Raw genomic sequence first — 16,488 nt, 5'->3', positions numbered from 1 at the left:
GGAGAAAGAAATCCGCTCCAAAGCTTCGCATATATTTTTCATTACGCCGTTCCGGTCGCATTGATCTGCTACAATGAGCTGCAATTTGGTGAATAGCTGCCGCAGCGCGCTGTCCGACCATCGCCTCTGCGCGAGCGCACCCGGCGGAGGCCGCGCTAGCTGCATCATGCACGCATGCCCGTTCCATAGGGATGCGCTGCATACACACGTACTGCACACGCTGGCGATCCGTTCTAAGGACCCCCGTTTTCACAAACATTGGTAGTTCCGAAGCCCGTTCCGAGGACCCTCCTTTTTACAATAAGCCGCCGCTCCAAGGCCCCCGTTTTTTGTCTCGCCCGCGGCACACCCCTACCACTTTTTTGGTCGAGTGCCCCCCCCCGGGGTTATAACCATTCAACAATGAAATGTATAACCAGGTGCCGCTGATTATTCTTGACCGGCGCCGATCTAGATTTGGTTGGCAATAGGCCCTTCTTCATTATTCTACTGGCGCCTATTTATTGGAACCAGGGGACGCTGATTATTCTTGACCGGCGCCGATTTAGAACAAGTAGTGCTAATTATTTTTACCGACGTCACGTAAGATTCAGGCAGCGGCAATTCATAATTGACTGGCGCCGATTTAGAACCAGGAGGCGCCGATTATTCTTGACTGGCGCCGATTTTTAACCATGTGGTGCTGATTATTCTTGTCTGGCGCCGATTTAGATTTAGGTGGAGCTGATTATTCTTGATCGGCGCCGGTTAAGACTCAGGCAGCGCCGATTTATAACCAGATGGCGCTGATTATTTTTGACCAGCCCCGATTTAGATATAGGTGCTGGCGCTGATTATCCTTGATCGGCGCCGGTTAAGAACTCAGGCAGCGCCGATTTTTCTTTACCGGCGCCGATTTATAACCAGATGGCGCCGTTTATTCTTGCCCGGTGCCGATTTAGATTTAGGTGGAGCTGATTATTCTTGATCGGCGCCGGTTAAGACTCTGCAGCAGCGCCGATTTATAACCAAATGGCGCCGATTATTTTTATCTGGTGCCGATTTAGATTTAGGTGGCACAGATTATCCTTGATCGGTGCCGGTTAAGACTCTGGCAGTGCCGATTTTTCTCGACTGGCGCCGATTTATAACCAAATGGCGCTGATTATTCTTGTCCGGCGCCGATTTAGATTAAGGTGGCGCTGATTATTCTTGATTTGCGCCAGTTATATGCAGGCAGCGCACTGCTGATAGTATTTTTAACCGGCGAAGTTGTTGGGAAAAGGGTAGTTAAAAGAAAAGACAAGGAAGATGATATGATTGTGCTTTGCTGGTGGATAGTCTATCCTTACTGTTGCTAATATTATATCAGTGTATAATTTTTTTAAGCGGCGCCTTTTCTTTTCATTCCTTTATTTTTATTTTTTCAAGCAGCGCCTTATCTTTATTTTATTTTTCTTTTATTTTCTTTTCGCTCAAATATTAGGGGGCGCGCGCCCCCTGGATCCGCCACTGTAGTTGTCCTGAAAAAACACCTTTTTCGTGCGAGGGGCGCCGGCGCGGCCCGGGTTTTTTTTTTATTTACTTTTATTTTTTTAATTACAGACAATTAACGAACGTAGAGGGCAGCAACACACGACAGACGACAGAGCCCTAATTACAACAGGAAGGCTAAGGGTATTCGTTTGACCCAGCCCATTTGAATTTTTTTCAATTTGATATAGCTCATTGACAAAAGTGTATGAATATAATTGAAAATCTAACACTCATTCTAGAAATGGTAACTACCAAACTTCCTTTGCCCAAATTGAGAAGACATATCATTGACTTTGGAACTATTTTTTGACTGGCGGAAGAATTAGGGCTATTTTACTGTTTCAGTTGATAAATTTGATCCCTAGAGGATTATGTATTATGCACACTGCATAATTAGTGTAAACGTTTGTTCTTTTATGTGCGCAGGGACCGTGTTCATTGTTAGCTGCCATAGCACCTGAAGCTTCATAGCCCAGAGCAACAAATAGACAAGGTTCTTATTTAATCCCATCATAGTTATAATAATAAATATAATAATAATAATAATAATAATAATAGCGGTATTATCCAGGGTAGCCACTTCAGTTCCAAAAACTGTTCTCCCAGCGGGCCCTGCTTTTATATTACCCTGGCTTTAGCTGGGCTGCCTAGGCGCTCAAGCATCCAAGGAATTAATCCTGCCGGGTATCCATTCACCTCACCTGGGTCGAGTGCAGCACAGACAGTGTGGATAAATTTCTTGCTGAAGGAAAACACGATTTTATCTTGAAGATAGTTTAATCTTCTAAATGGCGATTTATTTTTAAAATGAGGTGGCTACGATTACCTTCTCTGGTCAGATATGGAAAATGTCAGATTTCTATCCTATCCAATGGTAGTAAACATTCGACCCTCTAATTTTACGTTTATTTTTTTAGGAATTTTTGAAAAGTGCCATTTTAACACACAAGTCTGTCAAGGCTATCCAGAAACACTGTACATAAATTATGTACTAGTCAAGGCTAGTGTCCCTGTATTACCCTTGTAAAAAAGTACTGCGGTAGTACTGCGGTACAAGTACCGCAGTACTACCGCAGTACAAGTACTGCGGTAGTACTCGTGGTAAATTGGTCGGTACTACTGCGGTAGTACCGCGGTAGTACCGCAGTACCTGTACTGCGGTAGTACCGCGGTACCTATACTGCGGTAGTACTGCAGTAGTACCGCAGTACAGGTACTGCGGTAGTACCGCAGTACCTGTACTGCGGTAGTACCGCGGTACCTATACTGCGGTAGTACCGCAGTAGTACTGCAGTAGTACCGCGGTACCTATACTGCGGTAGTACCGCAGTACAGGTACTGCGGTAGTACCGCGGTACCTGTACTGCGGTAGTACCGCGGTACCTGTACTGCGGTAGTACCGCGGTACCTATACTGCGGTAGTACCGCAGTACCTATACTGCGGTAGTACCGCAGTACCTGTACTGCGGTAGTACCGCGGTACCTATACTGCGGTAGTACCGCAGTAGTACTGCCGTAGTACCGCAGTACCTGTACTGCGGTAGTACCGCGGTACCTATACTGCGGTAGTACCGCAGTAGTACTGCCGTAGTACCGCAGTACCTGTACTGCGGTAGTACCGCGGTACCTATACTGCGGTAGTACCGCAGTACAGGTACTGCGGTAGTACCGCGGTACCTGTACTGCGGTAGTACCGCGGTACCTGTACTGCGGTACTACCGCAGTAGTACCGCTGTACCTGTAAACCTGTACTGCGATAGTACTGCGATAGTACCGTGGTACCTGTACCATGGTACTACCCTGGTGCTACTGCGGTACTTGCACACCTTTATGAAAACGATCACAATTTCATTTAGCTTAATCACAGTAATAAGAAAATTACAAAAGTATTAATATTATAAAAAGTTTATTTTGAGATATGTATATATATATATATATATATATATATGTTTTAACATCTGTAATCATGTACTTTCTTACTAACATGACTAAGTTTTGGCACACACAATGGCTAAATGGTTGGTTGAGGTAACGGGATTCCTGAAGTTTTAGCACACACAATGGCTGAATGGTTGGTTGAAGTAAAGGCAAGTTAAAGTTATATGCTTAATATTTTACATGATAAAAACTGTAGTGAAAATCATCTGTACTCGAGTTGCAACAAAAACAAAGATATCTAACATCTCTACTTTAGTACTTTTTTAACAACTATGACTAACGAGTTTTAGGTTCACGCACAATGCTTGTGGTGAAGGCAAGTTGAGATTACGCTTCATATAAAAAGTCTATACAATTTCCAAGAACTGTTGAGTTGTAAAACACTGTCCACGTACTTGTATCAAAGTTGCAACAAAAACATAAATCTTCCAATCTTTGACAAGGTAAGTAAATAGAAGTAAAACATGATTATTTAAAACCATTAAAACTAAACACATGCATCATATATGTAGAAATTGCAGCAGATAATCTATCAATAATATCTCAAAACTGTAGTTAAAAACATCTCTACTGAGTTGCAACAAAAACATGTAGATATCTAACATCTCTACTTTAGTACTTTTTTATAACTACTATGACTAACGAGTTTTAGGTTCGAGCACAATGTTTATGGTAAAGGCAAGTTGAGATTACGCTTCATATAAAGTCTATAAAATTTTCAAGAACTGTTGAGTTGTAAAACACGTACTTGTATCCAAGTTGGAACAAAAACATACATCAATCAAGTTCCTTCCAATCTTTGACAAGTAACACGAATAATACAGTCAATTCAATCTTTATTTCCAAATAAAGATTGAATTGAGCGGAGAATTAAACTGACCATAAATATATATTATAGGTAATAAAGAGCAAAGAAAATGGGGTTCCATCGGGATTCGAACCCGAGACCTCCGGATTGCTAGCCCGGTGCTCTACCGACTGAGCTATGGACGGCCCTAGTCGATAATTCGTCCCATAAACCCCTTAACTTTCAATGCTCGTATGGTCAGAAGCTATAGAAACCTGACATAAACCCAAAGGATAGAATCAACTTTATAGGCCTATGCGAGGGATCACGGCGAAGTGATGCAGCTTTTTGAATATATAATTAACACGAATAATACAGTCAATTCAATCTTTATTTCCAAATAAAGATTGAATTGAGTGGAGAATTAAACTGAACATAAATATATATTATAGGTAATGAAGAGCAAAGAAAATCTTTGACAAGGTAAGTAAATAGAAGTAAAATATGATTATTTAAATAATGAATCATAAATAAATAAATGAATCATATATGTAGAAATTGTAGCAGATAATCTATCAATAATATCTCAAAACTGTAGTTAAAAACATCTGTACTGAGTTGCAACAAAAACATGAAGATATCTAACATCTCTACTTTAGTACTTTTTTATAACTACTACAGATAATCTATCAATAATATAACAATATTTGTTACAGCACTTTATCAATGTGACCTTACACAACAAATAAGTAGGGTAAATATATTGTGTACACATATAGAAGACAATGCCTTTAAAATGTTACATGAGCATACTTTGTTATTTGGCACAAGGCAAAGTTTTGAAAGGACGAGAGGAAATTTGCCACTTAAATAAATGGCGTCAAACGCATACACATTATCAAAGTTATTTTTCAGCACACAATGAATACATTTCAGCAATATCTTTGGCAAATAGAGTACGGAACAATCAGGAACATGAAATAATTTGGTATATTCCCGTCATTCAAAATCATAACAAAAGCAATTTTAATTCCATTCGCTTTTGTTTAAAGACCAGATTAACAATACCAAATGTCTCAAATTTTAATGCATGTTTGAGGCAATTTAGGTTCCCCATATAAATTTTGATGTCTTCCAAGAGACGTAGTTTCTTGTTAGTCTGATTTGATTCCATTCTTCAAGGTGAATTTGGGCTTTTATCCGTAGATCATATATAAATGCCATTTTTTGCACAAAAAAATCTCAAATTGTTTCCTTATCAGATCAAAATTTACTCAACAAGAAAGTTCTTGACACTTATTTGTTTAGAAGGGTGCCAACAAAGAACACTGATTGATGCGTGCGCACTGTCATTTGATATCCACATGCCAAAACATAAAATTTAATATATTAGTACCAGCTGGACGGAAAACACAATACATGCCTAGAATTGATGTGATGGCCCATGAAGAGCTTTTTATCAAAATAGCTTTAGAAACAGGTGAAATGTTAAAGATCATCAAGCGTTGGGATGCTACGCTACAGATCGCCATTTTGAACTAGGCTAGTTTGTGCGCAAGATGGCACTGTGTGTATGATAAACGATGCAGGAGCACCTTTAATATATCAGATAAGGATAATTCTGGCCCCTATTAAAACATTATTATTATTTTTTTTAATGTTGGTCTGTAGCAAGCATTATAGCAATGCCTGTGGTCTAAAACATATTCCAATCAACCAAAAAAATACACAGGAGCGACGGGCGATTCAGAAGTGCCAGAAACGTACCAAACATGGCATACTCGGATAGGTCGCATCATGATGATCATACTAAATTATATTTGGAACAGAATATGCATGTGCTTGTTAAGTCCTCTGATGCTGGCAGTGTTCGGCAGGCCCATGTTACTGACCTCGTCACTGAATGGTGCGAAGAATGTGGCAGGTCGCGCAAATTTGCCTCCTCTGGACAGTGAACAGGGGATAATTAGTAAGTAACAAGACTTAGCTCATTATTAATTAATTAGTCATCTTGACAAAGTGCTTCATTCGGTCTCATCTTGTGGTTCTTGGTTTAATTCTTTGGCTTGGTTTTCTTTGGCTTGGTTCTCTTTCGGTTGAGATCTACGTTTGGCCAACTTAATTTCGTTGCCAACTTTGTTCCGCATAACGATGCGGATTTCCGATGATGACACTCCTGGGAACTTTGACTTGACATGACCTGCAAAGGAACACGTAAAAAACAAAAAAAAAAAGATTATAGTCAAGGTAGGTAAATGAGAATCATAGCACGACTTGGGTGCCAATGGCCACTTGAAATTTTATTTGGCCACTAGAAATAAGAAAGAAGCTCTGTATTAGCCACAAACTTGTTAGGTTCTACAACACACAAGTCTATGATCAAATATATTTAATGTGTTATGTTCACCTGTAAATAAAAAGCTAAGCACTAGCCCTGCATAGATTGGGCAGTGATATCTTTTTATAATAAGTAGGCTGATACGGGCTATTCCAGAGTCAAAGACATTACAAATATGAACTAGATGGATCTTCGATTGCGAACTATAAAAAATCCTGCTTCCGCTATCGCACAATTTAAAGGATGTAACTTGTACTTTGAATACAAAGCTATGAACAAGTTTATACACTACAAGTTTACAAACATTTGGCTCATCAAATGTTCAGCTATTTCATAAAATGTGTACCATCAGGATCCATTACATAATTTGCCCAAATATGTAATGTCCATGATGGCACACATTTTCCACTATAAACGAACAATGAATGAAGAAAATATTATCAAATCAAAATTGCTGGTAGCTTTGTAATCTGAGTAAAAATTACATAATGGACGGGTACATCTGTCAGAAGTGATCATGATATTGGGAAACCCTGTTATAACGAGCTCGCTTATAATGAAGTACAGGTAACCCTGTTTTAACAAGGTGGTCGGGACCATCAAATTTACCTCGTTATATTAAGCGGTACTTCGTTATAAACGGCAGATTTAATAATACATATAAAACACAGATTTACGATCGGGACCAAAGGATTCCCCTCGTTATAAGCGAGTTCGTTATAACGGGGTTTCCCTGTACCGCTTATAACGAGGAGAATCCTTTGGTCCCAATTGTAAATGTGTTTCTATATGTGTTATTGAATCTGCCGTTTATAACGAGATACCGCTTATGACAAGGTAAAATCGATGGTCCCAAACACCTCGTTATAAGGGGCCGAGATTTCTTGTGGGGGGGGGGTGCGGGCTATAGACTAACCTGGCCTGGTGAGGACTAAATACTGTTAACAATATTGACAGTACACACTTAATGCAACAAATAAATGTTTCTGAAATATTTTGCCGATTTGCAAGCTCGAACCATCATATAATTAGAAATTGTTATCTTGTATACGAGCAGTAATCAATGTTAATCATGGTTATGTACAAATTTTCTTTTTGAATCTGGGCCACTTAGTCGAACTAAAATATTTATACATGAAGTAATTACCTGTGGTCGTGCTGATGATGGCGAGGATTGGGTGGAGGACTGGGTGGAGGAACGAGCGGGCGAGGATGATGTAGATGACCCTCCTGATGGACAGTGCATCTCTTCATGATCAGCCTGCCAATGAAAACGAAAATCCATATTTCATACCATCAAATATTTACCAAGATTTTACTGCAAAGTAGGTCAAGCAATCAAAGGAAACAAAAGCAAACAGAAAATAGCAAATAGCATAAGAGATTTGCATGCATGTTTCCTCCTCTAAAAAATGACTTCTAAATAGTTACTAATTCCCACTGATTCAGTTTTCATAGACCTATACAATATAACGATCCATCCAGAGTAATTCATCATAAACACAAATGCACGCTGGCCTGGAATCGCTTTGCCTAAAGGAGTGATCACAGTCATGACTATACCCACAAATGCTGTACACATTTGCCTGCGGTATTAACCTGTACGATCGTAGTTCGCCATGTATCGACCATACCTACATATGCTCAATGCATACTGTATGCATATTTGCGAATGCCACAAGAATGCAGTGAGACAGCAGTAAATATGCGATACTCTTCCATCAAGAAAGAAGAACCAGTACGAGGGTTACACACTTGGTACAATTGCAGTAAGAATGTCATAGGTATTGTCCACCATTCTTACTGCAATCATACTGAGTTCGCAAGACATCGTACTGGTTCTTCTCCATTCTTGATGGAAGTGTTATCGGATTCTTACTGCTTTCTCATGGCATTGGCAAATATGTGAACAGTAGACATAGAGCACTAGTTCGTACCACATGCATACAGCAAATTCGTGGGTATAGTCATGTCCAGTGTGACCACCCCTTAAGATTCACAACATACCTTGAGTCTCGACATCTCCTCCATATCCACTATGAACCCTTTAAAGGTTTCGATGAATTTAGGCACTCCTTGAACAAAAACAAAATAACATAGATATTTATTCATACCACTAAAAATTGAACTATTTAAAACTATGAAGGTATTATATGAAGAAAAATTTGCCAAACCGAAGCTGAATACTCTAGAATGGAGAAGAGAGCTGGAGATTTAATACAAACATAAGATCATGACACAGATAAAAAAAAGTAGAAAACTTCTTTGAGAGATTGGGATACCTCAGAAAAAGAAGCCACTCCATGAATTTCACAAAGTTCAGAAGGCTTATACAGAGTTGTTAACATATGGAACAAGTCCCCTCATTCCAACTTTTTTTTTTACCAACTATTCAACATGAATTATTTAAATGGGCTCAAAAGGGCACCATAAACTAAAGGTTTGTTTAACGAATATGTGAGGTATATGACTATGAGGTATTGTCCAAGCATTTGAATACTAAATAATGGGAGGAAATACTGTACCTTGCAAAAACAACAGCTGTTGCTGTATCTTTTCCCTAACTGCCTTCTCCTTAGTCAGCTTCACCTGCAGATCCTCAGTCTCTCTCCTTGATTTCTCCAACTGCTTTTTCAGGTCAATTATCTCACCACTTGTTCCACTTCCCGTTGCCGTACGTCCATTTGATTTTTTCTGTCAGAATGATAACAAATCGGACACTAGTTAAAAAGTATGGTTTATGAATGTGAACCAGCGCAATTACCTCGTCATAACAGGATTTAGTTAATTTTGACCAATAACAAGGTTTCACTGTGAATTAGGATTTGTAAGATTTTACATGGCAATTAGCATACTTATCTAACTAAATATATTGACTTTGTACATTTATAATGTTTAATTACTTAGCTAAATATGTTCAATGAAAATTTTAAAGGATTCATTCAAATGTGTTAAAATTGTAGCAATCAATAGGAGGGCAAGTCCAAGATAAGGTCCCCTGAGAAGACAAAATTTCATCTTTGCTCAACATTGAAATGTTTGGTGTCATTTTGAAGCATGATAGTTGAAATTTAAAATTCTGTGAAGGAATAAATTGTATCATGCAAATTTATGCAAATTTCAGTGACTTAATTTGCATAAATTAGAAATGCTGTGTTACGTATGGGACAAATATAAAAAATCATTATTATTTAAAGAGGAAGATCAGTAGTGGGCGAGAGGGCGTTGGAACCATTTAACTATTTTGGGAGCTGGAATGAAAATAACTAAAAATACTGAAGTAAGATCATTAATTTTAAACAAATGTCACGTTTATTTGATCAAAATCGGTTCAGAAATGGCTGAAATATCAAAGAAAACAGATATTTACTTTTGTACGTGGCCCACGTACAAAAGTCGATAACGGCCGTGTGTATTGATATTTGAATTTTACGAACGAATTTTCGCTCTTCGATGGATACAAGATCAACCTTTTTTCATTCATAAAATCACACAGAAGTAAAATTAGGTGTCCAAAATTCCACGATAGTTCTTTAATGATGTTTTCTTTATATAAATACCCATTAACCTGATTTCAAATACATTTCGAGTTCCTAAACCACTACTGATCTACACCTTTAAAGGAACACAATTGAAATTTTATTAATATGTGGACCTAAGAGGTTCATCATCTATTTTAATTTGGTATGAAAATTTATGCACGACGCAATTAATTATGCAAATTAGGTCGCGTCCTATCAGCGATTGTCCCATACGTAACAAATTGAGGACATTTTTTTAGTTTATTTCTGAATTTGTAAAAGTTATTGCAGTGCTATTCTGGGAAGTTCTAATTTATTGTGTTAAGAAGTTAGATACTGGTTAGAAAGAAAAGAAATAACAATTAGACCCATTTTTAATTAGCAAATGAAATAATGTTACGTATGTGACAATGTGTTACGTATGGGACATCCCCATATATATTGCATGCGAATGTACATGCAGCAGGCATCAATAGTTTCTCAGTACATGAATGGTCAATGAGCCTGCAGCATGCATCCCAATCTTGCAGCCACTGTCTTGAGACAATACTAGACTGCTGCATTCTAAATGGGGAGAGGTAGGTAAAATAAATCAGCATGAAATGTGTAAAATATATTAATTTAGGTAGAGCATAATCCATACAGAAGTCATCACTTCATTTGAGAACAATCTGAATATGAAGGAGCACATTTGTTCTTCAAGAAATGCAACAACATTAAGCCATCCAGAAGAACCTGATTCAGATTGAAAGAATGCTATAATTTGATTAAAAAATACCCTCTTATTTATTAATTTGTAAGAAAGGTGAAAATATATGACAATCAGACAGTTGCCATTACTGTCAGCCTCGGAATCATGAGGAAGAAAACAAGTCTTGCAAAACAAAGTTCAGCTTTGCTAATGAACCAGAGACAGATTTTTTTTTTTACCTCCACCAGTTACTACCAATCAAGAAATTCACATCTTTACAGAGGAAAGTGTAGCTACTGAGTAAGATAAATACAGTGAAGAGGGATAACAAAAAAAAAAAAAGAACAAATTTTACAAAAATTATGTGATGATGCAGAAGATGCCCATAAAAAATAGCCTTTCAGAAAAGTTTTGTTAGAAACTGTGACAACATCAAGAATTTTAACTGTGTATTATTTCATATTGTGGCCCCCCTGTTCAAGATTAAATCTACAGGTAGTAAAGATGTATTTGATAAAAGCAAGGGTGTGTATGCTTTCATTTTAGAAATCATGCAACTGTTTCATGGCATTTCATATTTAGGGAAAATACACTAATATAGACCAAGAACGGTGCACGGTGGTTCATTATATTCGCACAGAATGATCATACTTGTTTGTAGATCTATAGCTGGTATTACTCAAGTGGTTCTTCTTGAACAATAGAAAAGGCATTTTCACACAGTTTAATTATACAACTTAAAAGCCCAGTGAATGTATAAAAATTGCCCCCACCCCCAAATAAAAAAAACAAAAAAATATCATCAAAACTTCTATAATAATTAGCACTAGTAAATACATGTTCAAATCAGTTAGTGGTTGATTAGCAGCATGCCCGTATGAAACAAAATAGATAAAAATGAAAAATATAATCAAATATGATTATGGTTGTAAATTTTATTGGAATTTCATTTTCCTGACAATTTGCAAACAAATCTGATTAATTACAGCTTATTTCACTTTGGTAACCAGACCAAAAATCCAATATACGCTTTCCACACACTAAACGAATAGGGGAAAAAATGTCCCATACGTAACACGTCATATCTGTCTTTAATCAGAGCCTGTACTTAGAGCTTTCTGCCTTTTTACATGAAATTTATCCTTGGTAAACTTGAGTGCTGTGACTTTTATCACAGTGAGTTTCAAGGTTTTAAATGAAATACTTTCTGAGCAATTTCAACTTGAAAAAGAAATTTAAAAAATCTCTTTTCTTCTGGTCCCATACGTAACAGCACACATTTTCTCTTCTAAAATCTCATTGTCAAGGTCATTTCTCACAATTTTTTACATGAATACACTTCTCCTGGATATCAATCACCATGGTTAAATTCAATGCAATCAAAGTTCCTTTACACCATTTTTCTGGAAATAAAAGCCTCTGAAATGTCCCATACGTAACACGCGCGTTATCTTGGACTTGCCCAGGACTGAGCATTTAGTTAATTGTCATATAACAGTGATTTTAGGACACTTTGCATATGTGAACAAACTTATAGCTTACTATGCATCAACAGGTACCTTAGATTAATCACGCTTGCAAGTTGCAATTCCAAGGTGTTTAAATAGCTGCACATACCGTTTCATTGGCACCAAACATTTGCTTCCTGAGATCCCTGGCCATCTCATTGCACTGTGAAATTTTTTATTTTGATTTCTGAAAAAGGAAAAGATAGAAGTAAAAACAATTTTATGATTTTTTTTAAATAGTACTGTTTAGCATCTTGGGAATTGTCTAGGCACACAAGTTACACAACCATTGGCGATTGCAGTTACTTCATGAAGAAAAATTTAGCAATATGTAGACGCTTAGAACCATCTGTATTAAGCACCCAAGAAATTTAAAAAAAGAGCAAAAACATGTTATTCTGTTTCTACAAATTGAAAACAAATATCCCTCCTTATACATTTTAACCAGAACATTTGTTTATAAATATGATTGAGCTGCATAATATTGAAACAAAGCCAACAATGTTATTTCTGTAAACTGTAAAGGATTTATTGACTATGTTTGTTGATGAGTTTGTAAATGATAACTGGATAGAAAGATTTTGTTAATCTGTCAGTCATCAAAAATTACTTCCAGTGTTGGGATATCATATGACACATGTACACACACCTTTGTTTCTTTTGGTTGAGGCTCCTCATCATCCGTCTCCAACTCCGAAGATGAATACATGTATGTGCGTGTTGGTTTCTTCTTTCTCTTCCCTCTCCCAGTTTCCTTATCAGTCTCCATTGATTGCCCGTCACACATCTTGTTCCTTTTTCTGATGAGATTATCCTTGGATCCTTTAAACAATTTTGAAACAAATTAAAAAATTAACTATACAATTTCAAACAAACTCACTTGGAGCTTTCCCACTCCTCATTTGGTTTGGTTTATGGAAATAATTAATACAAAAATCACTTTTCAAATGTCTCCATAATCATGATAATTGCTTTAACATATCAGGGAGACCCCGAAAATTTTTTTTAACAGGCTAGGGCACTTCTAAAAAATAATCATGCACATAATCATGTTTATGTCAGATTGTCAATTTCTAGTACCTACCTCATCATTCATGCAGCTCGTCAGCGCCACACATACAGACATAACTCTGGGGCGATCCGAATCCACTCAAAAGTGAACAAAAAACTAAAAAAGTTCACATTTGTGCAGTTGGCCACGGGAGGGAAGTCTCGGAAGCCATTAAATGACTGAATTTGTGCCGAATGGAGGGGGAAATCCGATTCTTTTATGGAGGCACAGCAAAGCTAGCATATTGCGTCATATTTTGGTGGTAATTAAGTATTGCATGATTTTATTATTTTAAAGCTGAATTCAGCTGCACAAATGTGAACTTTTTTTGTTCACTTTTGAGTGGATTCGGATCGCCACGCGCAGCGTGGCAATCCTCGGAGTTAACAGACATGTAACTCCGGGGATCGCTAGCGCGACAGCGCTAGTGATCCGGAGCCAAAAATGTCTAATGGGAGTAATGCGCAGCGAAAAACTGCTTTAAAATAATTAAAAAAAAAAAAAAAAAAAAAATCTGCTAGCGATGCCCGGAGTTAAATAACAGACATGTTGATAATGCATGTGAGGCTTGGTCTTGGAAATTTACTAGTACTACGTGATCATGTGGTCAGTGCCACTGTTTACATCGCACTCACTGCAATATACCAACATCATGGCAATGTACGAACATCAGAACATAAATCACAGACAATGTTTATAATATAGAAGAGTAGCTAGTAGAACATTCAAATACAAAGTCAAATTCAGTTAACAAAAATAACGGTAAAGCCTAAAGGTCTACAATTGCACACCCCCCTGGCATTTCAAAAGTGTATGGCCGATTGAGATGAAATTTGCACAAATTGATGCTCTAATAATGATTAATACATTACGATATCGGCATCGACATCCAATGCGATCGCAATGGAGAGTAGTTGTTGCCTCCGATCGTACAACCAATTGCGATCAATCCCAAACAATAATAACGCTGATCATAACATGTGATAAACTTTTTTCCATTATGAATATAAATTATAAGGGAAAAAATAACAGAAAAAAATGTAAAAAGTCTTGTTAATGTTATCACACTCACAGCGTTATAATTGTTTGTGATCCATCACAATTGGTTGTACGATCGGAGGCAACAACTACTCTCCATCGGCATCGCAATCGCAGCCATTGCCATGTTGACACCGATAAGGCGATATCGTGAGTTCCCGCCTTCGAATTTCTTTGAAATTTTTGTCACATATCAATCATTATTAGTTAGAGCATCAATTTGTGCAAATTTCAATCGGCCAAATATTTGTTGAAATGCCAGGGGGGTGTGCAATTGTAGACCTTTTTTTACCAAAATAACAATTTGAATCAATATAGATCTAATTAATAGTACATTGACTGTAATACTGGTACTATGGTAGTGGTACAAGTCAATGGACCATGTCAATTGACTGTTGTTAACCCATCAGTGCCTAAGGCTAAGCCCCGCATATTTGTGGGATGGTAGTGATATTTTAACGAATAATGGCCAACAAAATTTACGACAAATACGAGTTGCCAATTTGTAGAGGAAAACAATGATCAATTTGGCCTTTAGCCTTTAGGCTTTAAATAGCTCTCGTCCTTGATGGGTTAATGAGTCACAAGTAGATCTACTACATACACAAGGTGTTTTACACATATGACAAGAATATATTAGGATTAGGAATGGTGGCAGTGAGTGAGCATGTCAACAATAATGTTACATTCCCATGGCCATGCACACGTTTGTCTTCGGCTTCGCAGACGCAGTTTCTTTTTGGAAGGTTTAGATCTATTTGAAAGTCGATTTGAACTTGAAGAAAAATATGTAGGCCTACGTTAAATTCTTTAGACTTAAATATTGTATGACATCAGATGTGTTCATTATGAGATTGTGCAGCCGATCATATAATTTTCAATTTGATTTTATGCAGAGAATATGTATTTTTGACATTATTCGTTGACATGTACGTCATTGTAAATATGTATGACCACAATTATCGTATAGTATAGTAATGCATGCATGATGCATGGGACTGAGTTGCATGGGTACACCGTACGGACTTACTATTTACAGCCAACACTGTTGCTCGATACTTCTCCGTTTTGCTGCCACTGACCCACATAACTTCAATCAACAGCTTGATCGACATAGCTTTCAGGATCCACATCCTTGTCCGTGTCTAATATCCAAGAAAATGGTCCAATTTCGACGCTGTCATCGCTTTCAAATTCAAAAAGACAGAAGAACTCGTCTGAAGCTGGTGGCGGCATAGTGAAGCTGAGATCTTGAATGAAAAATAGACGATCGCGCGCGCCTTTCTACGATCCAATAAAAAAGGTGCACGCGCGTCACGTGATTTTTCGAGATACGCGCATGCGTCCTTCAGGTGATCACGATTGTCAAACAATCGCGTACATATTACATCGCATGATTTTACTGTTCAATGTCCATATTGCATGTAAAGATTAATTAGCCTATATAAATTTGTGTACAAATCCTGTGGGAATTGTTTTTTTTTTCAAAGAATAGTCAAAACCCTCATTATTTTTCTTTTTCATCACTGCAATCATTTGATTTGGGGCTAAAAGTTGTTGAATAATGTTCAATATTTTTTCCATAAAAAGAAAAACAAAAAAAATATAATATCAAACAAATACATAAGAAATTAAAAACCAAGAAATACATGAGGAATTTGTTGGCTATCACAATTTGTTAAAAACCAGTTTATTTAGTAAAAATGGATGTTGATACAGATAATAAGCATATTCTGAGCCATATTTAGTGATTAGGAGTACCACGGTAGTACCACGGTAGTACCACGATAGTACCACGGTTCTACAAGTACTTCAATTGTACCGCGGTACTATTGCAAGAGTACCACGGTAGTACCACGATAGTACCACGGTTCTACAAGTACTTCAATTGTACTGCGGTACTACTGCATAAGTACCACGGAAGTACCACGGTAGTACCACGATAGTACCACGGTTCTACAAGTACTTCAATTGTACTGCGGTACTACTGCATAAGTACCACGGTAGTACCACGATAGTACCACGGTTCTACAAGTACTTCAATTGTACTGCGGTACTACTGCATAAGTACCACGGTAGTACCGCGGTAGTACCGCGGTAC

General features: G+C 37.5%; 1 protein-coding gene and 1 non-coding gene across 3 annotated transcripts; both read right to left on the bottom strand.

The window, feature by feature from the left end:
- Positions 1 to 3,404: 3,404 nt before the first annotated feature.
- On the bottom strand, positions 3,405 to 16,030 carry LOC135157565 (uncharacterized). Of its 2 annotated transcripts, XM_064113595.1 has the most exons (7): positions 15,418 to 16,030; positions 12,948 to 13,120; positions 12,408 to 12,485; positions 9,104 to 9,272; positions 8,586 to 8,653; positions 7,726 to 7,839; positions 3,405 to 6,440 (listed from the first exon to the last, which is right to left on the bottom strand). In XM_064113595.1, exons 3-7 carry the CDS (start codon positions 12,450 to 12,452, stop codon positions 6,294 to 6,296), a joined length of 543 nt encoding a protein of 180 aa, XP_063969665.1. In that variant the 5' UTR covers positions 12,453 to 12,485; positions 12,948 to 13,120; positions 15,418 to 16,030; the 3' UTR covers positions 3,405 to 6,293. The 2 variants fall into 2 exon arrangements, with proteins under 2 accessions (XP_063969665.1, XP_063969666.1); XM_064113596.1 differs by lacking the exon at positions 15,418 to 16,030 and having other exon boundaries at positions 12,948 to 13,363.
- On the bottom strand, positions 4,374 to 4,444 carry TRNAA-AGC (transfer RNA alanine (anticodon AGC)). The gene has a single exon. It is a non-coding gene; the product is annotated as a tRNA-Ala (tRNA).
- Positions 16,031 to 16,488: the final 458 nt, after the last annotated feature.

Source organism: Lytechinus pictus, chromosome 18, assembly GCF_037042905.1.
Source record: "Lytechinus pictus isolate F3 Inbred chromosome 18, Lp3.0, whole genome shotgun sequence".
NCBI classification, from domain to species: domain Eukaryota; kingdom Metazoa; phylum Echinodermata; class Echinoidea; order Temnopleuroida; family Toxopneustidae; genus Lytechinus; species Lytechinus pictus.
This window is presented reverse-complemented; position numbering and strand designations above follow the sequence as displayed.